Source organism: Phyllostomus discolor, chromosome 5 (genome assembly GCF_004126475.2).
Source record: "Phyllostomus discolor isolate MPI-MPIP mPhyDis1 chromosome 5, mPhyDis1.pri.v3, whole genome shotgun sequence".
Lineage (NCBI taxonomy): Eukaryota > Metazoa > Chordata > Mammalia > Chiroptera > Phyllostomidae > Phyllostomus > Phyllostomus discolor.
The window spans coordinates 101,741,529-101,768,313 of NC_040907.2; the positions used below are offsets into that span (position 1 = coordinate 101,741,529).

Genomic DNA, 26,785 nt, shown 5'->3' on the forward strand with positions numbered 1-26,785 from the left:
ATGAGATTATATGGTACTTCCAAAGCTGTAATGAAGATAGACTGAATAAAGCATTTAGCAAGGTGCCCTATAGACAAGTGATGTGAGGAATAAATAGCTGTACTCTTACTATCATTCTCCTCAGCTTTCTCCTCTTTCTCTACCCCCTTCCCCCACCTTTCCTTTATCCTCAGCCTCCCCCCTCCCCCACAGCTCTTCTCTGCCTTCAACCGGAAGCCTGGCAGAGTGCAGTGCGCATGTTCAGCAGCTGGGGAGCAATGCAAACTCTGCGCACCCTTGACCCACCCGTAATCACGCGCGCGATCCAGGCCGGCAACCGTCTGCCTGCAAACCCAGGCCACCACCGATCCCTGCCGGGTAGGGGTCCCCACTCGCGGCAGAGCCCACACCACCCTACTCGAGCCGGCCGGCACCTCGGCGGCCTTGTTCTCTCCTACGTAAGCCCAGAGTCCCCTCCTCACGTTCTTCCTTGCGGGTGGCGCGTCGTCCTGGGAAAGTCCGTTTTATCGGTATTTCTAATTTCTTAAACTTCTTGAACTCTTTGAGATTTCTTTTAATCCTGACTTCGGCGGGACTGTGTTGCCTCCCGCTGCTTTCTGTAACTAACCTCTGGTTCAGGCGCTGCAACTTGCTGGAACCTGGGAACGTTGAGGGTTTCCGATTCTTTGCACCAAGTGCAGGGTTTCTGCGGTGTTTTCAGAGGGTGAGAATGGAGCCCTGACCTGCAGACCTGTTCAGAACCTTCTAGGCTCAGGGCCTGGTTAGCGACCAGTGACCCTAAAGAGGCAGATGCACGCCTGGGGCCTACAGGAGCCTCCACTCCCAGGGACACAATCTGTGACCTGCCCCCAGTGGCCAGGGGTTCTACTGCTGGGGTCCAAGACTTTGCCCTGCCCCACCCATTCTCAGAAAAATCTGTCCACCTTTCAGGAGCCTTTCCTCAAAGCGTTCACAGCCTTGGGGCAGTCTCCTGTTTCCTGTGTTATTCATCAGGTTATTGATCAGTGTTTCTGATCCATCTCTGTTCTGGAATAGGATGCAAAATGAGTCACAAGGGTAAATTACAAAATATTTTACAGGTCACTTAGTCCAGTCCCCATACAAAATTGCTTCATTTTCTTCCTCAACTTCACCTCCTGTGGCAGCTACTTCTATTTCTGGGCTTCTGTGTTTGGTTTATGTTACGTTGAACCCAACAATATGTATTCTCTGTAGTTTTGCCCTGCTGGCCTGAGAGTGCTGGCCCTTAGGGTCACTGGACAGAATAGAAGCAGTCTTTCCCAGGCAAAGATCGTCACCTGTGTGCTTATCAGTCCATTTCTTGACACTGATGTGTGCAGAGCCTGCTGGCCAGCCCTCTCCTTTGCTCCTAGGTGTTTGTCTGCATCCTTCATGAAATGCAGAGCCCAGAGTAGAGCCCAGTGGCCCAGATATGATGTAGTCCAAGCTGTCAGGGAAGGGCATTCCATAGATACTTTCTGTCTGTCCTTATAGCCCTGCCTGCCCCCACCCCTGCCCCCTCCCCTACCCTTGGTCTGTGGCAGTTTCTTTGGCAGTTCAGTTTCATCCTTTCCTCTAGTCTGGTCCTATGAAGTGTCCAGGCAGGATTTCCCTCTTGTTACTCTAGGGTCTTGGGTAGTTGGCATTGACTCTGACACTTGCCACAGAGTTTCAGAAATCCCTTTCCTTACTGAAGGTTCTGCTAGCCCGCAGAACCCTTACCTTGGTTCTGTTTTGTGAAACACTGGACCTTCTTTGCTTCACTGCTGCAGTTGACTTTTGGAGTTACCCTGATTCCACTTCTTTGACATGCATCCCCATACCATATGTCCCAGTTTGCCTGAGACAGTCTGGGCTTATACCCTTTGCCTCAGCATAATTATCAATAGTACCCACTTTCACTTTCAAAGGATTCATTGTTTGGATGATTAAACTTGTCTCTGTCTCTAAGTTGGATTCATTTGAATTTGAAGGCAGCAGGTAGCACCCAGCAGCCCTCACAGGACTAGCACAGGACTCAGAGGTAACATCCACAGTCCAAAGAACTGGGGTTCCTCCAGGTCAATGCTAGCTCATACCTTTTCTTATACATGGGAAGCTTCAGATGGCTTTGCCCCTAGAGGGAAGGGGTTCCATTCCCCTCTGGCCCTGGCACAGAAATGAGTCCAAGCTGGTCCTGAGACCTGCTGTGCATCTAGTGAAATTCATTCCTGGAGGTTCTGTGGCTTTAAAATCATAGCCTCAGAATTTATAGCTGTGACCCAGAGCAAGATGTTCAGAGCTCAAGCCCAGCTTCTTGACATGGCTCCTAGCCCCTGGAAGTCCAGCTGCTGCGGCACTGTGACCCAAGTTAGGCCTGAGGGGCTTGGGACAGCCTCCAGCCTATCCTATGCAGAGTAGGTAGGAACACACAGTGCCGCACACAGTTCCCTCTGGGAACACACAGGCCCAGTCAGCATGGCTAAAGTGTATTGAAGGCAGCATCTCAGCACTTCTAACTACTCTTCTAGGATTAGGCTGAAGTAAGGCACTGGTTTTCAACTAGGATGACCTACTCTCCCAGTTTGCCTGGTACTAAGGAGTTACCTGAAACATACAACTTTCAGTTTTAAAGTTAGAAAAGTCCCAGGAAGAGTGGGATGGGTTAGCCATTGTATTCTTAACCCTGGCTGCCCATTAGCCTCACATAAAGAGCCTCTCATTTAGAGATTCTAATTTAATTGACTGAGGTAGGGTCCTAAGTAGACATTTTTTTAAAGCTCCCAAGTGGATTCTAACAAACTTATAGAATTGCAAACCACTAGTTTATAGGCCACATGGCTAAGTAACCATTGAAGTTGGTAATTTTTCAGCTGAAGTGGCACATACTTCTCTCTAAAGTGTATATGACCAAGTGTGGTGGTATTCTTCTTATCCAAAGGGTTATCAAAATGACAATTATTCTCATTGCTATTATCTTTCTGTGCCCAAGACCTTTCTCACCAGCAAGGACCAAGCTGTCTTTCCTAACATGGTTTGGTACCCCTTCTTCCAAGGTAATAAGTCAGTTAAATTGCTTCATTTTGACTGGATGGTTATGATTTGCTTAATCCCAGATGAAGCTGGCATGAGACTTGAGGCAGGGCTCTAGCATTCTGGCCTGGGACACTCACCCCAATGAGTGGTGACCCAAGAGCTAGCTGAGGGAGCTGTGTACACTTCAGCTTTGCCCCTCAGGTGCTGGAGAAAGAGACCATGTGCCTCTCGACTGTCCACTCTGCAGGCTCTAAGGATCATGTGGTATGTCAGCACCAGGGGGATGGCCCCACGTGTTGACTTTGAGGGGGCCCTGTTCTCTGGCTATGCACCTGATGGGGGCCTCTTCATGCCTGAGAAACTCCCCCAGCTGGACAGGGAGACCCTGTGTCGGTGGAGTGCACTCTCCTACCCTAGCCTGGTGATGGAGCTGTGCGCCCTCTTCATTGGTCCTGAGCTCATTCCCAGAGATGACTTAAATGGTGAGCATCCATCCCAGTGCCACTTTCCCACCCCTGCCAGCTCAGCCCCCAGAGAGCTAAAAATCTGTCACTTCCTTCATAGGAGATCTTTAGTCACATTTCCTAAAATTTAGTGTTTTTTTTTTTTTCAGATGCTAGAATTCCAGACTTGGAAGTATCCCAAAAGAATTCATCTATTCTAGCTCCTCTCACCAACCAAAATGACCTGTGGAAAAATTTTTTTACATTTATGTATTTATTTATTTATTTTAATCCTCACCCAAGGATATGTTTATTGATTTTAGAAAGAGAGGAAGGGAGGTAGAAAGAGAGAGAAACATTGATGTGTGAGTGGAACATCAGTTACCTCCCATATACACCCTGACCCAGGGTTGAACCTGCAGCCCTTTGCAGTACAGGATGCCTCTCTAACCAACTGAGCCACCTGGCCAGGGCTACTTTAATTTATTTTTAAAACACCTTTTCAAGACTAATAGCTTGAATGTTGGGATTTTTCTTTCCTATATATAAGGCACACAGATCTGCAGATTGCTGTCTTATTTCCTTGGTGATTCCAGAATGGATTTTGCATGTCCTGGACTTGCTAGTCTCCAACTATAATGTGCCTATGGATTTCCCTCAGAGATCTCATTAAAATGCAGACTCTGATTGTGCAGATCTGGAGTGAGCCTGAGAATCCTGTATTCCTAGCAAGTGTCCAGCTGAGTCAGTGCTGCTGTTCCAGGGACCAGATATGTGATATCCATAACATAATAATGAAAGTTTGGGGCTGGGAAGAGAAGAAGACCACTCAAAATGTTGTCTGATGACCAGCACTGACGGCATTGCCTAGACACTTATTAGCCTTCTCAGATTCCTTCAGACCTACTTAACCAGAGTCTGCATTTTAAGATCCCAGGTGATTGGCTTGCCAATTAAAGTTTGCGCAGTGTTCCACACTGCCCTGCTTTGGGTAGGGTTGTACGCAAACCCTCCAAAGATTCTGGCATCACAGGTATGAAATTAGTAACAGAGCAAACAAACAAACAGTATTCTCTCTTTAGGAAGAAAAATTAGAAGAGACAAACATTGATTTGTTTGTCAAATAACTTTAATTGAATCCTCTGTTGGAATATATGCTCACAGGAAATCCAAATGATGAAGATATAAAATTTTAAAAATGAAAGTCTTACAGTACATTTCTGCTCTTTGGGGAATCACTATGAGGACCCTATCAACAGTTTGGTCCATGTCTTCCCAGAATTTCTGTAATATTATACAATAATATTCATGCATGGTATCATGTAGGATAAAAATTTCTGCTCTTTTTATCCTGTAGCAGAGATAAAATCTTCAAATTCAAAAGTGTAAAGAGACTGAAAGAGAACTGGAGGGGAGACATAATGATGCCCTTCACCTGCTGTGTCCACAGACCTGATCCATCAAGGCTTCAGCAGATTCCGCCACAGAGAAGTGGTCCATTTGTCCAGGTTGAGAAACGGGCTGAATGTGTTGGAGCTGTGGCATGGGGCCACATATGCGTTTAAGGACCTGTCCCTGTGCTGCACAGCACAGCTTCTGCAATACTTCTTGGAGAAGAGAAAGAAGCACGTCACTGTCGTTGTAGGTAGGCCTCATGGGAGGGAGCACTGGAGCCCCTTAATGACCCAACTTGCTGGTGCTCACCCACAGCATGTGCTCTACTGATGTCTATCTGGGAGTATGTCCCTGGTTCTTCTAGAGCAGGGTTCTTAACCTCTCGTGCTTTGGCCCTTTTAACAGGCTGGGGGAGGCTACAGAATCTTCTAAGAATATTTTTAACTATATAAAATTAATAAGACTGTGTGGTTCCAAGTTCACAGATGCCCTGAATTCTATCCATGGGTCTCTTGGTGGTTCATAGGCCCAGATTAAGCACTAGTTTCCTACCCTCAAAGTATTTGATAGTAGATACTGCCTCATTTGGCAACAGTACTTTAGGGACCATTTTTTTTCCTTTTATATCTCCCTTGTTCTAAATGGGCAGTTCTTTTTTCTTCCCATCCAGGAACTTCTGGGGACACAGGGAGTGCTGCCATTGAAAGTGTTCAAGGGGCAAAGAATGTGGACATCATTGTTCTCCTGCCCAAGGGGCACTGCACAAAGATCCAGGAGCTCCAGATGACCACAGTGTGGAAGGAGAATGTCCGTGTGTTTGCAGGTGAGTGCTGGGACAGACTCCAGGGACAGCGTGGCCTGTTAGAAAAGATGGACTGGGACAAAACTGGTTGCTGACTAGCTGACCATCCCTTCTTCCCTTCCTCCCTTCCTTGAACAGTCATATTTTCAGGTTGGTAATATGCCTTGGCTTAGCTTTGGTCAGATTCTTGACTACGCAGACTAGTAAACTATTAGAGATGACAGATGCATAAACCAATATTGACTGTACAAACTAGGAAGTGCAAGTTTAGAAATATGTACCAAAGAACACCACCTCCGTGCAGTTCAACCTGCCAGTGCCATGTATATATGCAGCATCCTACAGCCATACCCTAACCTAAGGGACCTGGGATTTGCTCCCCCCAGGGCACTGAAGTTTAGAGGGCAAGAATGTGCTACATAATTATTTTAAAAGAATATGTCATTATAGGTTGATAGCTAATGTCCTCCCTTATAGTATGGAAGTAACTAAGCCTATAGTATGGAAAGAACTTGGTTAGCAGGTCTAAGTATTGAAAGTAGGAAGCTCCTCAGTAGACTCATCACTGGTGACACCTTTCTTGGGCCATATTATGAATTGTAGCATTTTGGGAGAAGCAAAAGACCATTTCCTTTAATGTCAGGCCATCTATTCCAAATGAATTTAATCTTTATGGAGATTAAGAATGGAGAAAGAGGAAGTGAATTTTTATTTTCATCTCTCATATCCTACAAGACTCCAGGTAGCCCCAAGGTAAGGGTCTAGGTGAGGTTTTATGCACGGTGTCCTTGGGTAGGCTGTCCAGGCTGTCCTGGCTTGGTTTGGTCATGTATCTGTGTGGCAAATGTGGCAGAAGACATTCCTTTTAGCTCTAAAAGTTATCTCTATAACTCCTTTATAATCTCTAAAGTCTGTTTTTATATAATACTAAGTTGTTAAGGAGAAAAAACTCAGTAAAAACAAACCTTACTCATGGGAATAGGATGAGAATCCTTTGTCTATTTGTTCAAGATCAAGAATAAAGCCCCCTGTGCTTTTTTCTTCAGCAAGTGCATACACATTTATGGTTTAATTAATATAGGTGTTGCAACATCTCACTCGTTAGTCTTGTTAATTGCCTGTATTTGGCTGCATTTTCCTGCAGTCATTGCAAGGTTTTAATGCACAAGATTCAGGTTCCTGAGGGTCCCTGTTATACCCCAAACTCCAAAATTGCTAATTGTAGAACTAGGACTATCTTTTCTTAGAATTGAAGCAATGAGTAGTTATTTTTTGTACCTCCGTCCTGCCACCTACTCCCCCTCACTTTGTACAGATATTGGAAGGCTTTTACCTGAGGGCATGGGTGGAAGCTTCATTCCTGACCATGAGTTGGAGAATGGTGCCCATTTTCAAAATAATGGCAGAAAAGTGGATGGTGATGAGTGCAATTTGTCAAAAATGTGTTACTCCTGGATGGAGTCAAAGGGGCATTTCTGTTTTGTACATGTTCAGAGCTTTAAGAAAATAGAGTATCAGAGTTTAAATTAGTTATTGTTTCTAGACATCCCTGTTTAAGTTATTCCTTTCCTTTCTAGGATTTTCTGATTTGGTTTCCGGGAGGATGTGTGTTAGTTTAGGAACAGTGACTATGTATTTTTGCTTAGACCGGTGAGCTCAGGGTGTAGGGGTGGGTCACCTGGATTGTTATGTGTTGGACACTGTTTTATAAGTCATTAATTTCCATATATATTGTATGTGTATTGTATTCTTAAGCACACAATAATTGTCACATGCTTGGTATGGTTTTGCCTGGAAGTAACAGAAAATCCAACTCAAGCCAGCTTGAGCAAAAATATTTTCCAGCTTATATAAGTGGAAGTCCAGAGGTGGGGTGGTCTGCTGATTGGTTGATTCAGTGACTCAACAGTACCTTCAGGGACCCAGGTTCTTTGAATTCTCTGTTCTGCTTTCCCCAATCCTAAGGCCCATTCTTCTTGTGGCCTTTGATGGTTACTTGAGATAACCAAGTCTCTCTCCTCCTGTGACTTTCTCTTAAAAACAGTGAATCTTTTCCTGGAACCACAGCAAACATTCCCTTTGGCATGGTTCTAGAGTTATCCCCCAGACCTTACTGGTTTTTCATAGTGGTGGAGGTAGAATGGATAATAACCTCAGTGTGGCACTTATCCCAATAAATATTACTTCACTGTCCTTCAAGTTAGGATCTAGAGGAGAAATAAGCCCAGATTTCAGATACAAGATCAATATTGGCTTGATTGCTGATTGAGCTGAGTTGGAGGATGCAGCTTGTACTAGTAGCCAATTCACTCACAAATTTACCCAATTCATCTGTACATTAAACTATGTGCATACTTTGCTCAGGGAGATGTCCTGCCTGCACTAGCATACTTACCATGTAGGAACAGAGAGCAGAACCTCCACTCTTGTGATCTAAATGAGTGAAGAAAGGCAGAGCACATGGGACAGTGACTGTCCCCCACTAAGTCCTGATAGAGGATGGTGGAGTAAAGGATCAACCCTTCACTATCTCACTGTGTGATAAGCCATTCCTTCTTCCCAGAGAGTTGGGGAGGTGGGCATGGAGGAATTATTTTTCCAATATCTCAGAAAGTTGGCAGTTTATATCTTATTTTATATAATGGTAAAGACATCATTACTTTTGGAAGAAACATGACTGCAAGAATATGAGACGTGGTTTCTGTAGTTGAAAAGCTTAATTCTGAATATAGAAAGCCAGGCCAAGATACACCAGAGTAAAGAAACCAAGGCTGAACCAAAGTCCCAGATGGACAGGCTTAGCCTGGAGAGCCTTGCTATGGCAAGTGTTGACTGCCTGGGATTCTTTGTGCTGCTAATAGCTGCTCTCTTCTCTCTCTCCTTACAGTGGAGGGAAACAGCGATGAACTTGACAAGCCAATCAAGGCTGTGTTTGAGGATGTGGCTTTTGTCAAGAAGCATAATCTGATGAGTCTGAATTCAATCAACTGGTCCCGGGTCCTTGTGCAAATGGCTCACCACTTCTTTGCTTACTTCCAGTGTGTGCCATCCCTAGATGTGCACCCACTGCCTCCTGTGGAAGTGGTTGTGCCAACAGGGGCCGCTGGTAACCTTGCAGGTAAGGAGACCCATGGGAGGAAATGGGCTTTCCAGAAAAACATCTGTGGCTCTGATTCTTGCAGCTGCCCCTTGCCTGTAACTGTGAGGAGAAAGAGTGAGTTGTAGCTCTGAAGGTGATGGGAAATTATGCAGAAGAAGCTCCCAAAAACTTCTCCCTAATACTCTTGGGGGACATCTAGCCTCTTGCTGCAGGGGGAGACATCCTCTGGCCAGCAGACCTGATGCTCTAGCTTGGCAGAGTGTGGAGAGATGAAGTGGGGGTTCAGCTGCTCTGCTTGGCTGGCAGTGCCTTCTTCCAGAAATATGGACTTTACTCCTAGCCACAACCAGCTGCCTGCAATGAGGGCAGCTGCACAGCGGGCAGTGTGTTTGCACTCCTAGAACATGATTGAGGCCTGCACAGTAGAAGAAGCCCTGGACATCAGGTCCTGTCCCATTCCAGCCTCAACTAGTGGAACAGTATGGGTGGCCCCTGGGGCTCTGGCCCTCAGGTGTAAAGCGGCAATGCGTCACTTACCATAGTTCTCAGGACTGCTGTGAGGTATAGATAAGATTATTTTGTTTGCGTATGACCTTTGTATAGCTGCATGATATTACAGTCATTTTCTATAATAATAATAATTAACATTTATTAAGTACTAACTATACAGCAGGCATTGCTCTAAGTGCTTTTCTGTATTAAATCATTTAATTCTCATATGTCCTATTAGAAGGGCAGTACTATTATTTCCATTTTAGAATGAGGAAACTGAGGCACAGAGAAGTTAGTTGGCCTGTCCCTGTGTCCACACTGGTCAGTAGCAGAGCCAGAATTCCAGCCAGTGGGCTGCTCCAGAGCCTTTATCCTCACCTGCTTGCAAAGCTGCCTCCTAAAGCCAATGCCTGTTCCTGGGGGTTCTGTCAGTGGGTATCAATGGGGTGGCATAGGTGAGGCCATGCAGGCATCTCAGTGGTCAAGTCTTCCTGAGTCCTTCTACAGTTACACAAGGATGACTCTGCCTTCTTCATCACCCATAAAGTGAAGCCCACCATGTTCCCCATTAGCCACACCCTCCAGCAAACGATGCCATCCAGACCCATGCAGGCTGTACATGTCCCAGTGCTGAGCACAGTGCCTGGCATAAAAGAAACATTAGCAGAGGGGGTTTCTAACTCTTCCTGCTCCATGAGGAACTAGCTGTTTGTCCTTAAGCCCCTTGATCCACGCGAGCCTCCATTTCTCTTCTTTCATAGAAAGATATCATAACATTTTCATGAGGATCAAATGAAATAAGAATGCGAAAGTGCTTTGCAAATATAAGAGTGATACTGCGGTGGTATGGTTATCCTAACATCTCTTAACTACTCACCAGAGATAAACCATTCATGGAAGTATACGGGGTGAGCAAAAGTAAGTTTACAGTTGGAATACAAATAAATAATACAATAATTAATAAATTATTTTATTAATGCAAGAATAAACTTTCAGGCTCACAACTATAAACCTACTTTTGCCCACTGTGTCTAAAATCTTCCTAAGCCTTGTTACTATTCTGGGCTGTCCACCTCTCAGGTGAGGAGGAGCTCCTTGTCTGCCCAGTCTGAAGGTGCTATTCAAGGAGGCTGAGTCAGAGGACCAGTGCGTGTGTCTGGACTAAGACCTCATTTGAAACTGCACTCTGCTACTTAGCAGGCTTTGCATGGATCATTTAAACTTCCCAGAACTGCCGTTTTCTCTTCTGCAAATGGCAGCAGGCATGTGTGTCAGTACCTGGTGGGGCAGGGGTGTGGAAAACAGTATCAGGGCATGGTAACATTCTCTTCCTCCTCTCCCCTTCTGTGTTTTTGGTAATAGCTTATTTGATTCATATACCATACAACTCATCAATTTAAAGTACGTAATTCAATAGTTTTTAGTATATTCAAAGATTTGTACAATCATTACTACAATCAATTTTAGAGCATTTTTATCACCCTAAAAGGAAACCCTGTTCCCATTAACAGTCACCCCACACCCCATCATTCCCCCAGTTCTAGATTTTATCTTTTTTGCCTCTCCAGATTTGCCTCTTCTGCAAATTTTATATAAATGGAATAATACAATATATGGCTTTTTATGTCTGGCTTCTTCCACTCAGTATAATGTCTCCAAGGTTCATCTGTGTTGTTACATTGATCAGTACTTCTTTCCTTTTTATGTCTAAATAATATTCCATTGTATGGATAGACCACAATTTGCTTATCCATTTATTAGTCAGTAGACATTTGGATTATTTCAGTTTTTAGCTGTTATGAATAATGCTACTATGAACATTTGTATATATGTTTTTATGTGAACCTGTTTTTAGTTATCTTAAGTGTATATACCTAGGAGTGAATTTCTGGGTCATATGGTAACTCAGTGCTTGACTTCTTGAGAAACTGCCAGGCTGTTTTCCAAAGTGGCTGCACCATTTCACATTCCCACCAACAGTGTATGAGGGTTCTGATTAATTCACACCCTGACTAAGATAAGGTATTATCTGTCTTTTTATTCTAGCCATCCTACTGGGATGTCCCTACTGGGACAAACAATGACAAATTTGTCACTGAGGCTGGTTTATATTTTCCTGATGACTAATGATGTTAGGTTACTTTTCATGTGTTCATTTTCCATTTGTATATCTTTGGAGAAATTTCTACTTAAGTCCTTTGCCTATTTTTAAATTGGATTATTTGTATTTTTATTGTTGGGTTATAAGAGTTCTATATATATTCCAGATAAAAGTCTCTTATCAGATGTATGATTGGCAAATAGTTTTTCCCATTCTTTGGGTTGCTTTTTAATTTTCTTGATGGTGTCCTTTGAAGCACAAAATCTTCAAAAACACAGAAGTTTTAAAATTTTCATGAAGTCCAATTTATCTGTTTTTTTTTTTCTTTTGTCTGTGCCTAAGAAACCATTGTTCTTCTCCTCTCTCATCTTAAGCTGGGTGCATTGCTCAGAGGATGGGCCTGCCCATCCGCCTGGTTACAGCAGTGAATTGCAATGATATCATCCATAGGACTGTCCAGCATGGAGACTTCTCTCTGTCTGAGACCATCAAACCAACCCTAGCATCAGCTATGGACATTCAGGTGGGACCTGTTGGGAGGTGTGCAGTTCTGGCCAGCTGTTGGTTGCGTAGGGATGGACAAGGGTTGAGATCAGAGTGCCCCCTGCCACTGGCTCCTGCCTTTCTGTGCAGGTGCCCTACAACATGGAGAGGATCTTCTGGCTGCTATCTGACTGCAACAGTCAGGTAACAAGAGCCCTCATGGAGCAGTTTGAAAGGACCCAAAGTGTGCATCTACCTAAGGAACTACAAAGCAAGGTCAGTTACCACCCACATACCACAGAGAAAGAAAGGATGCAGCTCTAAGATACAACCAGATTTCCAGTTTGAAAATCTGTTCAAGGGATAGAGACACCTGTTTCTTGAGTACATGCTCTGAACCTGGAACCTTTCCAGTCACTTTGTTGAATGAGGAGAGGAAGTAGAGAGTACTGGCTTAGAGTCAGATGGGCTCAATTCCAAGCTAGCTGTGAGACCTTGGACTAGTTTCTTAAATTTGGTGCCTCAATTTCCTCATCTGTAAAATAAGGATAATAAGAATGCCCATCTCATAGCCTTGTTGAACATTTAAGTCAAATAATACCCATTAAGTACTTTGAATACCACCAGGCAATATTAACTATTGATATTATTATTTTAATTTTTATTGTTGTTGATTTCCAGTCATAGCAACAATTGGAAGTCACTTTGTCCATCTAGTATGAACAGAGACCATTGTCCTGTTAGTTAGGTTTTTTTTTTTTTTTTGAAGGAGGTGAAATTTTGTTTCCTCAGAGTGGTAGAAATCTAATTGGGAGTGATTGCTTTCATTTTAATGTCATTTGGTCATGGTCACTTATGCAAAAAAAAAAAATAGAATCTTTTATCTTGAAGTTGCAGTTAATTTTCTCTACCACAGTCCCACCAAGTGTCATCCAGACTGTGTATATCTTTAGGGTCCAGAACTTCATGTCCTCATATTAGCTATAATCATTACACAGTTCTTTATGTTGCGCTAGAGTCTGCTCCTCCAAGCTTACACACTGGTTCAGTTCAATTCCCATATTTCAAGAGGATCTTTATTTACCCACTAATCCTTCCTGGTTCCTTTAACTGTGTCTTATATGACGTAATTTTGAGTGGTTAGTTTCCAGAGCTAGATACAGTTCTCTGGGCTTAGGTACCAACACAGAGCAGAGTGGTCTTTCTGTCCTCTGGAATATGTGCTGCATTGATGTAAACTTTTTTAACCAGCTTAGTCTGCTATAACACAGTACCATAGACTGGGTGGCTTATAAACAACACAAATTCATTTCTCACAATTATGGATAGAGGCTGGAAGTCTGAGATCAGGGTGTCAACGTGGATGTGTTCTACGCCTCCTGCCAAGTTGCAGATGGTGGCTTCTCATATCCTTACACAGGAGAAAAGAGATTTAGTGAGCTGTCTGGCCTCTTTTTATAAAAACACTAAATCCCATTCATGAGGACTCCACCCTTGTGACCTAAATACCTCCCAAAGGCCTCACCTCCTAACATCATCTCATTGGAATTAGTTTCAAGATATGAAATTTGGGGTGACACACACATTCAGACCATAACACAAGCAAAGATCAACTTAAGTGAACATGTGCACTGAGCGACCATCTCATTCAAAATGATTGAGTGAGCAGAGCAATGAATCTGCATTGAGTTTTGTTTTAAGCTTGAACATTCCTCCATGGAAACTATTCAGATGGTTCAGGACTTAATTGGTTAATGGTTTGTTCTGACCTCCACTTTCTCCTCATGTGAGTAAGGAATTCCATGAAAACAGACACAGAATCCCCCAGCTCTCTGTTCCCCTCCTGGCTTGCTTGTAGGAGACACTTCATCTACTGGAACAGCCTTCATTCAATCATTCATTCATTCATCACATAGATACTATGAGCCAGAAAGTGTGCTAGGCCCTGGAAACAACAATATAAATAAAACACATTCATTGTCCTCCTTGAGCCCTAATGGGGCTGGTAGCTATATAAACAATTTTATAACACCCCCTGGTCTCTATTGACGTTGAATATACGAGGTCTTTCCAGAAGATATCTGGCCATGGAATATGAAAAATGAGACATTTATTGAAGATACAAGATACAAGAAACATTGTACACAGGAGAAGGGCACCTCAGTTCTCTTCAAAGTAGGCACCTTGGGACCTCACACAGTTCTTCCAGTTACCATCAGCTGCCCTATCATATTTTCCTGAATCTCATCAACGATCTGAAATCTCTTCCCTTTCAAAGGTGATTTTAATTTTGGGAAAAGCCAGAAGTCACAGTCTTAGAAATTTGGGCTGTAATGAGGCTGAGTCACCTGGGTGATTTGATGTTTTGCCAAGAAACTCTGCACAAGACATGAAGCCACCAATCACTAGGTGCCCATAGCTGCAGCATCCTGAACCATCTGAATAGTTTCCATGGAGGAATGTTCAAGCTTAACACAAAACTCAATGCAGATTCATTGCTCTGCTCACTCAGTCATTTTGAATGAGATGGTCGCTCAGTGCACATGTTCACTTAATAGCATCTACTGCCCCCACTGACTAGTAGAGTGAAGTTGTCATTGTTCACACGTGTGCATTCCAGTCCACCCTCCTTGGCTGCCATGTTACATCGATATTGTACAAACTGTTCTTGTTATATTAACAATGGATGGACATTCTCCAGACAGACCTCACATGCAGGGTGTTTGGCATATTGTAGGCATGCAACAAATTTTCAGAGAATGATCAAATAAGCCATCTATACTGAGGGGACACAAAGAAGGGAGTTTTTCTGTCCAAGAGCAGTGAGGGGGTTTCCTAGAGGAGCTGCTGCACAAACTTGGTGGGAACTGACAGGAAGGGTTCTCCCACCCACAGAAAGAGGACACACCAACAACAAAGCACTGGGAATGTTTGAATGCTCTTAACCTGTGGTTTTGAGGTTGTTGAACCAGACTCTGTATTTGCTGATTCATGAGCCAAATCCTAACTAGATTTATTGACCTGAAAGTCAAAAAAATTCCCCCAAGTTGAGTGAATCAGCTTAACAACTGGGAAATGTGAGACTTGGCTGAATCTAAGCCATTCAATCTGAACATTTCCCTTGGGTATTGTTTTGTCCTGGCTATGTTATGAAGTGAGTTTTGTTCACCTTTCTCTCTGCTTTCCCCTAACTCTGATGCCACCTCTTTGGCCCTGGGACCTGTCAGCTTTCAGCAGCAGTGACATCTGAGTCAGTGTCGGATGAGACCATCACCCAGACCATGGTCCGCTGCTGGGAAGAGAACCAGTACTTGCTGTGCCCTCACTCGGCAGTGGCTGTGAGCTACCATTACCAGAAGTTGCATAGGCAGCCATCCAGGTATGGCCGTGGACACCTGGGTCACTTGGTAGGGGGGATACTTTGACTTTCAGGGACCCTCTTCCTCAAGCAGGGAAGACAGAAATGTGAACAGATGGCTTTAATAAACATAATAGATGCTCTGTGAAACTGCCCCAAAAACCATGGTCCTAGAAGAGGGTATGTGATAGATATCCCAGGGAGAGCCCACATGAGAGGCAGCAGCTAAGCTGGGCCTCTAGCAAGAAGCAATTTGCTCAGCAGTCATTATGGAACTAAGTTTAAGGTACCAAACATCTGTCTTTCTCTTTCTCTTCTGTGCCCCACACTACCATAATCTTCCCTGTTCCTTCTTACCATCCCTCCTTCCCTTTCCCTTTCTATGCCTGTCCCTCCTTCTATTATCTCCCACCAACTTTTCCACCTGCTCCACCCCAAAGCACTCCCAGGTGTTGTCTGGCCCCAGCCTCTGCAGCCAAGTTCCAAGAAGCTGTCCTGACTGCTGGGCTGACCCCAGAAATTCCCTCAGAGATCTTAGCCCTGGAGAGAAAGGAGACACGCTGTACCCTAATGAGGAAGAGTGACGACTGGATGCTGATGCTTCGGGACACAATTGAAGACATGAGCCAACAGTGGAGGGATCGCTTCCTGAATGCTGCAGAATAGCCAGACTGGAGTTGGCGTCCTTTAGATTTCAGACTCTGGGGTGGGGTGGCAGTGCCCTCTGTGCTATCTTAAGCACCTTCTCCCTATAAGTGTTGATGTAGGAGGTTCCCAGGAGGCTGTGCAGTGGGGTCTGGAGCTAGTGGCTTTGCTCGGTTCCATGGCTGCTTGCTCTGTGTTCTCACCTGGTGCTGTGGTACCTAGTCACCAGGAAGGCTGGACTGGTGTGCATGGTCACTGGAGGGGCACCCCAACTGCTGGACAGTGCAGGGAGCATCGCTGCTGCATGGGAAAGTTTTAGGACCTGCACAGGAAGAGCTTTGGGCGCAGAGTCAACCTTGGCTCCAGGGTTTAGGACCCTAGACCCTAAAACCTTTGCAGGTGGGGCCCGTACACTCCATTTGCACAGGTCTGAGGCTCACAGTGCCTGAGTCTGTTTATCCAGAGGTCTGGGCCTGTCCTGTAAGAGGCTACTACCCTGTTGAAATGTCAGAATCTCTAGAATACAAGTGCACGTCCAGTATGATGGTGACTGTATGGCCTGTGGGCCAGGGACAGTGGCTGCTGAGGGGTGATGGTGATACTATGGTGTGTCCTACATCTACCAGTTGTTTCAGATTGGCCTAGCATTGAGGGGGCAGCAGAGCAGGCAGTGGGGCACAGGTGGTGGTGAACAGAGGTGAGATGTGGGATCACCAGGTCTAGCCATGTGGGAAAGTGTGCTCCTCAAGGTGCGAACTGAGTCAGGTTGCCTTGTTGCTCATATGTTGGTTCACCTGCTCATATATCAGTTTACCAGGACGTGTGACATACCAGCAAAAAGGAGTGATCTCTCTTGACTACTAAATAAAGTCCAGATGCCTATATTTCCATAGGTACCATCAGAATCACAATGCCCCAAGAAATCAAATCGTTCTTTTCTCTGAAAACATGACTCATGCTTTCCCCTCTCCATGCCTCCAAACTTTCACTTGTCTGGGCCAAAGACCCACAGACTACTTGCGTTTTGGCTCCTGTGTCTTGTTTGCTGTGGGCCCTCATTAGCCCATCTGTAAATAATGATTTTTGTATTTGATTCTGAGGACTTTATTTGCAAATAATTTTCTTCCACAGTGCAGTATGATTTATTTTCACAAAGGCGTGCTTTCTTGCTCCCACTATTTTTATGTTCTAGCCCTGCATTGTCCAGTTTGGTGGCCCCTAGCCATGTGTGACTGTTGAGTATTTGAAATGTGAATAGTATAACTAAGGAACTGAATTTTAAATTTTATTTAATTTTAATTTACATTTAAATTTCAAAACTTACTTGATTGAGTTGTTGGACACCTTTTAAGTGTGATTGGGAAAATGCTGGTATGTAAATCTACTATTTCAGCTGTAAATTTTATGAAGTGCATAAAACACAGATAACTATTCCTAATGAAGTTAGAGAACTAAATTCGAACACTGAGATATGTCATAACTGTAAAATACATATTCAACATTACAGAATTCAAATGGAAAAAATGTAACATCAAAAATTTTATCTTGAATACTGATGAAGATAATATTTTGGTGTTTTGGGTTAAATAAAATATCAAACTGATTTCATCAGTTTTTTTTTAAAGATTTTATTTATTTATTTTTTAGAGAGAGAAGGGAGGGAGATAGAGAGAGAAACATCAATGTGCGGTTGCTGGGGGTCATGGCCTGCAACCCAGGTATGTACCCTGACTGGGAATCGAACCGGCGACACTTTGGTTCGCAGCCCGCGCTCAATCCACTGAGCTACGCCAGCCAGGGCCTAGTTTTCTTTTTTAAAATTATCTTATTGTTGTTCAATTACAGTTGTCTGCATTTACCCACCACTACCCACCCCAACCCAGCCAAACCCACCTCCCTCCCTTGCTTCCACCCCCCTCTTGGTTTTGCCCATGTGGCCTCTATAGTAGTTCCTGAAAACCCTTCCCCCCATTATCCCCTCCCACCTCCCCTCTGGTTACTGTCAGATCATTCTTAATTTCAATGAGACATTCCATGCAGCAATATCTTCACTGATATGTCCCCTAAAGCAAGGGACGTAAAAGAAAGAATAAACAAATGGGACTTCATCAAATTAAAAAGCTTCTGCATGGCTAAAGAAAACAGCATTAAAATGAAAAGATAACGAACCATATTGGAAAACATATTTGCCAATGATACCTCAGACAAGGGGTTGATATCCAAAATTCATAAAGAACTCATATGACTCCACTCCAGAAAGACAGACAATCTAATTTAAAAATAGTTGAAAGTTGAGGGAGGTGGGTTTGGAGGGAGTGGGGAGGAGGGGCAGGGAGAAAATACAGACAACTGCAACCGAACAACAATAAAATAATTTTTAAAAAATGAGTAAAAGACTTGAATGGACACTTCTCCAAGCAGGACATACAGAGAGCCCAGAGGCATATGAAAAGATGCTCAGCAACACTAGCCATCAGAGAAATGCAAATTAGAACCACAAGGAGTTACCACTTCACACTGGTGAGAATGGCCATCATAAACAAATCAACAAAAAAATGTTGGAGAGGATGTAGAGAAAACGGAAACCTAGTGCACTGTTGGTGGGAATGCAGACTGGTGCAGCCACTGTGGAAAACAGTATGGAATTTCCTCAGGAAACTAAAAGTGGAACTGCCTTTTGACCTAGCAATTCCACTGCTGGGATTCTATCCTAAGAACCCTGAAACACCAATCCAAAAGAACCTATGCACCACCATGTTCATAGCAGCACCATTTACAATAGCCAAGTGCTGGAAGCAACCTAGGTGACCATCAGTAAATGAGTGGATCAAAAAGCTGTGGTTCATTTACACAATGGAATACTATGCAGCAGAAAGAAAGAAGGAGTTCCTATCCTTTGCGACAGCATAGATGGAACTGGAAAGCATTATGCTAAGTGAAATAAACCAGGCTGTGAGAGACAAATTTCATCAGTTTTCATTTGCAAGGACATTTATATATATAATACATATATATGTATTATATATGTATATGGCTCATATATATATAATATATGGCTCACATTGTATTTCTATTAATAGCAGTGATTTAGAGCTTAGCCTTGGCTTTGTGTACAAATATACACACAGCACATAAGTTGTGGGTTTAGTTACATTACTGGATTGAAATCCTGTGTGAATCGAGGGACGTTTTACACAAACACAAATACATGAATGTCAACACAAGCCTCATTCCTGCCCTGGACATGGGGGGCCTCTCTGGAAGGCAGGTGAGGTGGGAGCCATGTGGATAGAAATTTGGGGCCAGTAGTAGCAGCTCCCTCGTGCTGCTACTACTCTGAGGGCTACTGTTGAAGGACCTAGTGGCTATTTGGCCTTGAGAGTCCCTTTCCCATGACCTGAAGTCTAAAGGAGTTTGTCACCCAGGCTGTTCTCTGTAATATGTCCCCACATCAAAACATCCCAGTCCCACATCTCTGCGGTGCCCAGGGACTGAAGGGGGAGGCCAGAGGCCACCCTCTTACTGGAAAACTTGACCTTGTAGTATGACATTCAGTACAAATGTGATGGAAACACAGCAAGATGGAAAGAACATTTCTAAAGGAAAGATTATGATCCTTACAGGCCACAGCACTTGACAGTTGCTGAGATACTTCAACATCTGCAACAACATACATGATAAACCCATTAGGCACAATAAGGCCCAATACTTTGGGGTCATGATACACTTAGACATCCATAAAAGTGTTTTAATTTCTTTTAAAAGAAATGTACAAGTGCCCAGGGCCCACAGAAGTCATAATATAGCAGTGATAGCACCTACTATATTAGTTGAAAAATTACCTAATTTAATCCTGCCAGCAACCTGTAGAGCAGGTGTTAACTATTGTCCGCATTTTAGAGAAGAGGAAATTGAGGTGTTGAGCTGAGGTAACTTGCCAGGGTGGCAGCACGAGGGAGCAGACAGGGTGTTCCTTGAACCTAGGCACGTGACTTCAAATCCAGTGTGTAGCTTTCACACACTATGTCGAATGTATCTGCTCATGTTCTGCTATGGTCGGCCACTCTCTGTCCTCCAAGCCATGGCCTTGCCTCTAGGCCTCCTTCTCCCTCTTTTTTAGGGTGGATGTGGGAGCATGGCTGTGCTTCTGGAGGAAGCCCACCAGGGGCTGCTGCAGCCTGCTTTTTGGGTCTGTGTTACCAGCACTGGCCCTGAACCCCAGGCCCTGTGTGGATAGGCAGAGCCAGGGGTTCCTTCTCTGCTGTGTATTTCTGAGGGCCTCAGAGGGCAGTGTTGGGGTCACAGGTAACAAAATCCCCTGTCCTCCTGGATGGTTCAGAGTCTGAGTACCTCTGAGAAGCCATGACACCTGTGAAAGGGGGCCCAGAATAAAGCCACTGGACACAGAACAGACATGAAACATAAGCTACAGGATATTATTCTGGCCATAAATGTCTTGGGGCTGAGTGCAGGAGCAGAACAAGAGTGAGATGAATTCTGAAGAAGCATTATCCTTGTAAATGTACACAAGGGCGTGCACACACATAGACCACTTAATGGAAAAAGCAAAGAGCCTCATACCCAATGAAATCAGAATCAGGCAGAAGTTATCCTTTCTGAGTCACTCGCTTACTGGTGCTGTGATCACAGACAAGCCGTTTCACCTCTGTGAACCTCAGTTTCTTCATTTGCTAATTACAATATTAACCATGCTGGTTTGTTTGGAGGTTATATGAGATAATGTATTTCCAAGTGTTGGGTAAATGCTAAAATGCCATAACAAATGGTTCTTATGATTAACAGAATATAGCCTGCACCAAACAATTTAGTACTTCTAAACTATCTTGTACCTTTTACTAATTGCTTTGATAATTCATTCTATCTTTCCAGTGAGATTGCATCTTCCCAGAGGACACACTTCTATTGTGGCCTCACAGAGCTGGCACAGCTCTTGTGCAGGTTTGCAGTTGCCATCGCCTAGCTAGTATGCCCAACAGCAGGCTCTATGACAGCCATTTAGGGGGCTGAATGTCATGGATTAGTCAGTTGTGGCTATGCTAGCCAGTTAACAGCCTTGTTAATTTTCACTGACGATGATGGAACAATTCCCTTTCTTGAGCACTAATGATGTGCTGAGCCCTTCGTAAAGCACTTTCCAGACATTGACTCCTTTAATACTTATGAAGACTATATGAAAAATACTGCTAGGATCTCTATTTTAAAGATGGGGAAATGAAGCTCAGAGAGGTTAAGTAAGTTGCCCACGGTCACACACCAAGTAAGTGGTGGAAGAGAGATATGAGGCTGAGTGTAGGGTCTTCGAGCTCAACCACTGTGCTAGACCAGGAGAAGGGCTTTGGGTCAGAAGGCTTCCAAGTTGTCTTCAAATTAAAGTCTGCAGGCTAGACAGGGAAATGGCTATGTCTGAAGGTAGAGGGAAAAAGAAGAGGTACCATCATTAGGAGAAGGACCAGATGCTCTACAGAGGGGGCACAAAGCTGGTACATTTGTGGGAAGCTTTTCTCTGGCTTAACCTCTTAAATGGAGCTGGGTTCCTCACTGGGGATGGCTGGGATCAGGTGTGTGCTGAGTGGAGGAGGTGTTAGAGTAGTTCTGTGGGATTTCCATCTTCTGGCAAGGAGACTGAGTCTGGTTGGCCCCAACTGAGAAGACTCAGACTGCAACTGGATGATGCCAGGGAGACTTAGACTTAACTATGTTTTCCCTGTCCCTAAATAAAGGTCAAGCAACATGGAGAGACTGGGCCATTGGACTCCTGAAAAGAGAAGAGGGCTTCCTGCAGACTTTGCCCAAAAAAGCATCTTCTCAGATCTTCCCTTGCTAGGCATCAATTCTACAATCTGTGCCCCCTGGGTGCCAGGGGCTGGGCAAATGCTGAGAACCAGTGTGGTGACTTCCTACCAAGTTCTGGGCACTATGTTGGGTACCAAAGGATAGATAAAAAGTAGGAAAAGATATGGCTGGAGTTGACTTATATAGAAGGGTTAAAGTTTGTGACAAAACCCTGGGGCTGCCCCAAGACTTTAAGCAAACAGTTCTTGAATGTAAGTGCTCAGTAAGCCCTCCTTCAGGCCTTCTTCCCCTTCCCACTTCAGCAATGGCCCACTGTGTCCTAGTGATTGGTTTAGGGGTCTGCTCACCCAGTACTTAAACATTTCTTAAGTCTGCTATCAAATACCCCTGAATCCAGGACCTAGCCAGAAAACCCAGCCTTCACTCAATGTAGACTCTGTGGATGGTGGATCGGGACAGATGTGGCAGGAAGAGCTGCAGGGTCCAGAGGAGGAAAGCTTACTGGCCAAGAGAGGGAGGTCCCTACCTCCCTCTCTTGGGGAGAGGGGGTGGGGAGAAGGCTGGGTTGGGTCTTCAAGGATCTGCTAGGTACCAAGAGGATTCTCCTCCTCTTGGTAGATTCAGAACTGCTGCCTCAACGGTTTTGTCATCACAAAGGCCTTTTACAGACCTATACCATGAAGAGGGAATGGAACTTCCTGTCATAGCATAAGAGTCTGTGAACTTAGGGAAGAATTCCTTTCCTCTGAATGACAACTCAGGACAAAGCCCTGTACCAGGTGCAAAGCTGAGAACTGAGGCAGTGCTCTGAGTCCTTCAGGCCCAGGTGAAGCCCCCGGAACTTCTCCATGGTTTGGCCACTAGGAGGCTACGGGGGTGTCATCTCTGTACCTTCCTCTTCACCTCATCACTTTCTTCACTGTCTTCCTTCCACTATGCCTTATTTAAGACTTAGCCCCAAGCAAGAACAGCACTTGTTTGTAAAATTGATTCAATTTAGGTTTTAAGGCTTGAGAAGGGTCAGGGCCCAGCTCTGTGCAACGTTTCTGCAAATAAAGGTTACTTGGAGCTTTAATCACCCTACTCCCCTCCTGTCCCCACCACCTGTGGGCAAATGTATCCTTTCAAATTCTCCAAGCCCAGGGTGAGCCCAGACAATGATTCACATAGCCAGCAGAGGGAAGCAGAGCACACTCCCATCCCTCCCTGACAGGCCTCCTCGTCTGACTGTTTTCTGGGAATCAGAGCCCCTGGAGGTCAGAAGCAGGGACAGGAACCAAATATTTTTTCAGTTCACTGTTTCTCAAATTTAATATTAGGAGCCCTCTCTTTTTTTTTTTTTTTTTTAAGATTTAATTTATTTATTTTTAGAGAGGGAAGGGAGGGAGATAGAGAGAGAGGGAGAAACATCAATGTGCGGTTGCTGGGGGTCATGGCCTGCAACCCAGGCATGTACCCTGGCTGGGAATCGAACCTGGGACACTTGGGTTCCCAGCCCGCGCTCAATCCACTGAGCTACGCCAGCCAGGGGAGCTCTCTTTTTTAAAAGCAAAAAAATCATTCACATTTACTTCCAATGTTTTAAATAGCTTTTCTGTTTTGTAGTGATGTTATTCAGACATAAACCTTTAAGCTTCTTAATCTGATAACTGCCACACAAGGATACACAGAAATTATTTTTTTTCTTGTTTTTATTGTTGAACCATTGCAGATGTTCCCTTTTCCTTCCCCTCTGCCCACTCCACCCACCTCAGCTCCCCTCCCCTCTGGCCATCACTGATATCTGTGTCTATGAGTTATGCATATATGTTCTTTGGCTAATCCCTGCACCTTCTTTCACCCAGTTCCCCCTCTCCTCTGACAGCTGTCATTGTGTTCCATGTGTCCATACCTCTGTTAATAAAAAAAAACTCAAATTAAATAAGAACAAATAGATAAACAAGATCAATAAAATTCAAAGTTATCTCATAATATGCATGATACAGCACATGTTACACTCAAATCTCCTGTGCATATAACTATGGCACTTCATTCCTAAGGCATGATTTTTGTTGTCATTGTTTGTTTAGCATATTTATTTTTCAGTTGTGGAATAACTAAGCTCTTCCATCACTTTTTGCATTCTAACCACAAGGAAACATCCCAAGCACAGCACACTGTGATGTCACATGAACTTACTTGGGACCAGCTTGTCATATATGTGTCACATCTGTTTGCCTCTCCTTACTGGTTTGTAGCAATTGAGATAGTATTGTTGCTTGCAGTTGTAAATACCAATGCAAATTCATACACTGGAATATTTAAGATTTAATAGTAAAGTGCCCAGACTGATGATCCAGCAAATGTCTTTAAAAAAAATTATCAAGATGAAATCACACACAGAAGCTCACCATTCACTGAAAATTCTTAAACACCAAGAATGTATGTCTGGAGTCCTATCTGAAAAACATCTCCTCCAACCCTTGCTTTTTATAGATGAGCAAACAAGATGAAAGACGAACATTGGCCTAACCAAGGTCACACAGCTAATTTGTGGGACAGCTTGGGAAGTCTGGACTTTTACTTTGCAAGGCATTGCTCCTGTCAACATAGGTCTGGCACAAGGTCTTTTGCAAGGAAAGGGATCCTGAAGATTCTCTTAGGATTCAGCCCCTGCAGTTGAGGTAGAGCTTCCTGCAGGTTCCAAGTAGCCATCTTGGCTTGGAACATGAAAGAGACTGGATATACACAGACACTGTCACAGTTAGGAAGAACTTGTCTAAAGCCCTTCTAGACTCCAGGGTCTAAAACGAAGGCTCAGTCTGCACCATGCCAAGTGTGTTCTCATTTTCTGACATGTACACACACACACACTTAATTCTTTCAGGTATGGAGACCTTATTGGATACCATTTTTAGGGCCTGGGGAAAATAGACCATCTCTGCCCCAACTCCAGGGGCAGGTCTTTAATTTGAGGTCTGTTAACTCCCAAATGGTCTATGGGTAGAACTCTGGGGTAGAGGGTGAGGTAGGGTTGAGAACTTGACTAGGAAATGGCATCTTTACTTTTATTAGCCTGTGTCTGAATGTTAGCACTTTCTTAAAATACAAATGTTGGCAACAAACCAGTTAATACTAGCAGCACCTGGGACTTTATCAGCAATACAAATCACAAGACATTTTCACATGATATTGTTGCAGGTATATCAAAATATCATGAACAATCATCAGTACTTTGAAATAATATTAGATCTGACACTATATTGTTATTTAACAATAAGGAACATACCTTTCTATATTACGAATATTTTTAAATATTTTGATAACTGTCTTTTGATATAATTAGTTCTCTTTCTTATCTTATGTATTTTATGCATTTGAAAATATTATCTGAGACTGTCAAAGTAGTTCACAGTACAAGAAAATCACCCTTTATCTGGGGAAAACAAATCTTTAAGGAGTTATCATTATTTGGGCATCAGCTAGAAACTGGGAACATCCTTGGTGCTGTATGTACATTATCTCTAAATTTTGCAGCAATAAAGTGGACATTATTACTGCTCTTTTGTATATAAATAAACTGAGGCTCAAAAAGGTGCTTAATGACATATATACCCCAAAGTATGATAACTATAGAGAGGTGATTAATGTCACATACTCCACAAAATATAAGAAGTACTTAATATTGTGTACTCCACAAAATATAATAAATATAGAGAGGTGCCTAATGTCATATACCTCACAAAATATAGTATGTGAAGTACTACCATTTTGGAAATGGAATAAAATAAAGGTAGCACTGTGTCTGATTTTGTTCATTACTGTATCCTCCATGCCTGGCACCTCCTAGATGCTCAGTGAATAGTTGCTGAATGACTAGATGAGAAGCAATCAAAATGCCATGCCAATTTCCAAATTGGCCTGTCACCTGGCCCTGACCCATGAAATGCAAGGGGAAGCTCACCCAAGCCTGGCTTTGCCTCTTGACATTCATATAGGAGGTGGAGACACGTATAGCCGCTGCAGCCCACTGTTCCCATGAGGATAGTAGAGGAGAGTGGAAGTGAGGCTCTTGGCTCTCAGTGATGCTGTGAACCTCAGAACTGAGCATTCCTGGAACTTTCTACCTCTGGACTTCTAGTTAGGGGAGAAAACAAGGTTAGTTACACTTAAATACCTTTTAGTGGAGTTTTCTGTACCTTGCAGGTAAAGGTGTCTTAGTGAGAGATATGTGTGAAGAGAAAGGCAAAGCCATGTCAGGAAAACCTTCCATATGCTGTTATTCTAGAATAACAGCATAGGTTTATGCATAGGAGCTTGTGGTTTATCGCTAGAAGTAATGATGTGGCTAGTGGGATGGGAGATTAAATGATTGGGAAAAGAAACAAATGGTGTGATTAATGCTTTAGAAAACATACTTTGGTGGCAGTGTGGAGCATGGGATAGTGCAAAATGCTTAATAAATGAAATTATAAAATAATGCAAATAGTGTAAATAAGCAAGTTGGGGTGGAGCCTGATTCTAACTTCAGCTTGATGAAAAGAGAAATGGAACATGTAAGCATGTTAAAATTGCAAGCTTATTATATAACTCTTTGGATATTAACCCCTTATCAGCTGTATCAACAAATACATTCTCCCATTCTGTGGGTTGTCTTCTTATTTTGTTGATGAGTTCCTTTGCTATGCAAGCTTTTTAGTTTGATGTAGTCCCACTTGTTTATTATTTTCTTTTCTTTCTCTTGCTTGGGAAGATATATCTGATAAAAATTTTTCTACAAGCAATATTCAAGATTTTGTTGCCTATGTTTTCTTCTAGGATTTTTATGGTTTCAGGTCTAACATTGAAGTCTTTAACCCACTTTGAATTTATTTTTGTGTGTGGTGTAAGAAGGTGGTCTAGTGTTTTTCTCTGCACATATCTGTCCAATTTTTCCAACACCATTTACTGAAAAACTCTCTTTAGCCCATTGTATGTGCTCACTTCCTTTATCTAATATAAATTGACCATAAAAGTGTGAGTTTATTTCTAGGCTCTCTATTCTGTTCCATTGATTTATGGGTCTGTTTTTATGCCAGTACCATGTTGTTTTGATTACTATGGCATTATAGCGTAGTTAGATTTTAGGCATCATGATTCCTCCAACTTTGTTTTTCTT

General features: G+C 43.4%; 1 protein-coding gene across 6 annotated transcripts; it reads left to right on the plus strand.

The window, feature by feature from the left end:
* The first annotated feature begins 250 nt into the window (after nucleotides 1-250).
* On the plus strand, nucleotides 251-17,442 carry THNSL2 (threonine synthase like 2). Of its 6 annotated transcripts, XM_036026653.1 has the most exons (10): nucleotides 444-509; nucleotides 2,972-3,035; nucleotides 3,263-3,497; nucleotides 4,909-5,103; nucleotides 5,524-5,676; nucleotides 8,543-8,773; nucleotides 11,723-11,871; nucleotides 11,982-12,107; nucleotides 15,059-15,210; nucleotides 15,630-17,437. In XM_036026653.1, exons 3-10 carry the CDS (start codon nucleotides 3,275-3,277, stop codon nucleotides 15,853-15,855), a joined length of 1,455 nt encoding a protein of 484 aa, XP_035882546.1. In that variant the 5' UTR covers nucleotides 444-509; nucleotides 2,972-3,035; nucleotides 3,263-3,274; the 3' UTR covers nucleotides 15,856-17,437. The 6 variants fall into 6 exon arrangements, with proteins under 6 accessions (XP_035882542.1, XP_035882540.1, XP_035882544.1 ...); XM_036026649.1 differs by lacking the exon at nucleotides 3,263-3,497 and having other exon boundaries at nucleotides 251-509; nucleotides 15,630-17,442; XM_036026647.1 differs by lacking the exon at nucleotides 2,972-3,035 and having other exon boundaries at nucleotides 266-509; nucleotides 15,630-17,442.
* Nucleotides 17,443-26,785: the final 9,343 nt, after the last annotated feature.

What these genes read in the sequence shown, in the direction of transcription:
- THNSL2 (XM_036026648.1), top strand. Translation starts at nt 2,886, where the DNA reads ATGACCAAGTGTGGTGGTATTCTTCTTATCCAAAGGGTTATCAAAATG. An exon ending in GCACGTCACTGTCGTTGTAG is followed by an intron (nt 5,104 to 5,523) that starts GTAGGCCTCATG and finishes CTTCCCATCCAG; the next exon opens with GAACTTCTGGGGACACAGGG. An exon ending in TTGCATAGGCAGCCATCCAG is followed by an intron (nt 15,211 to 15,629) that starts GTATGGCCGTGG and finishes TCCACCCCAAAG; the next exon opens with CACTCCCAGGTGTTGTCTGG.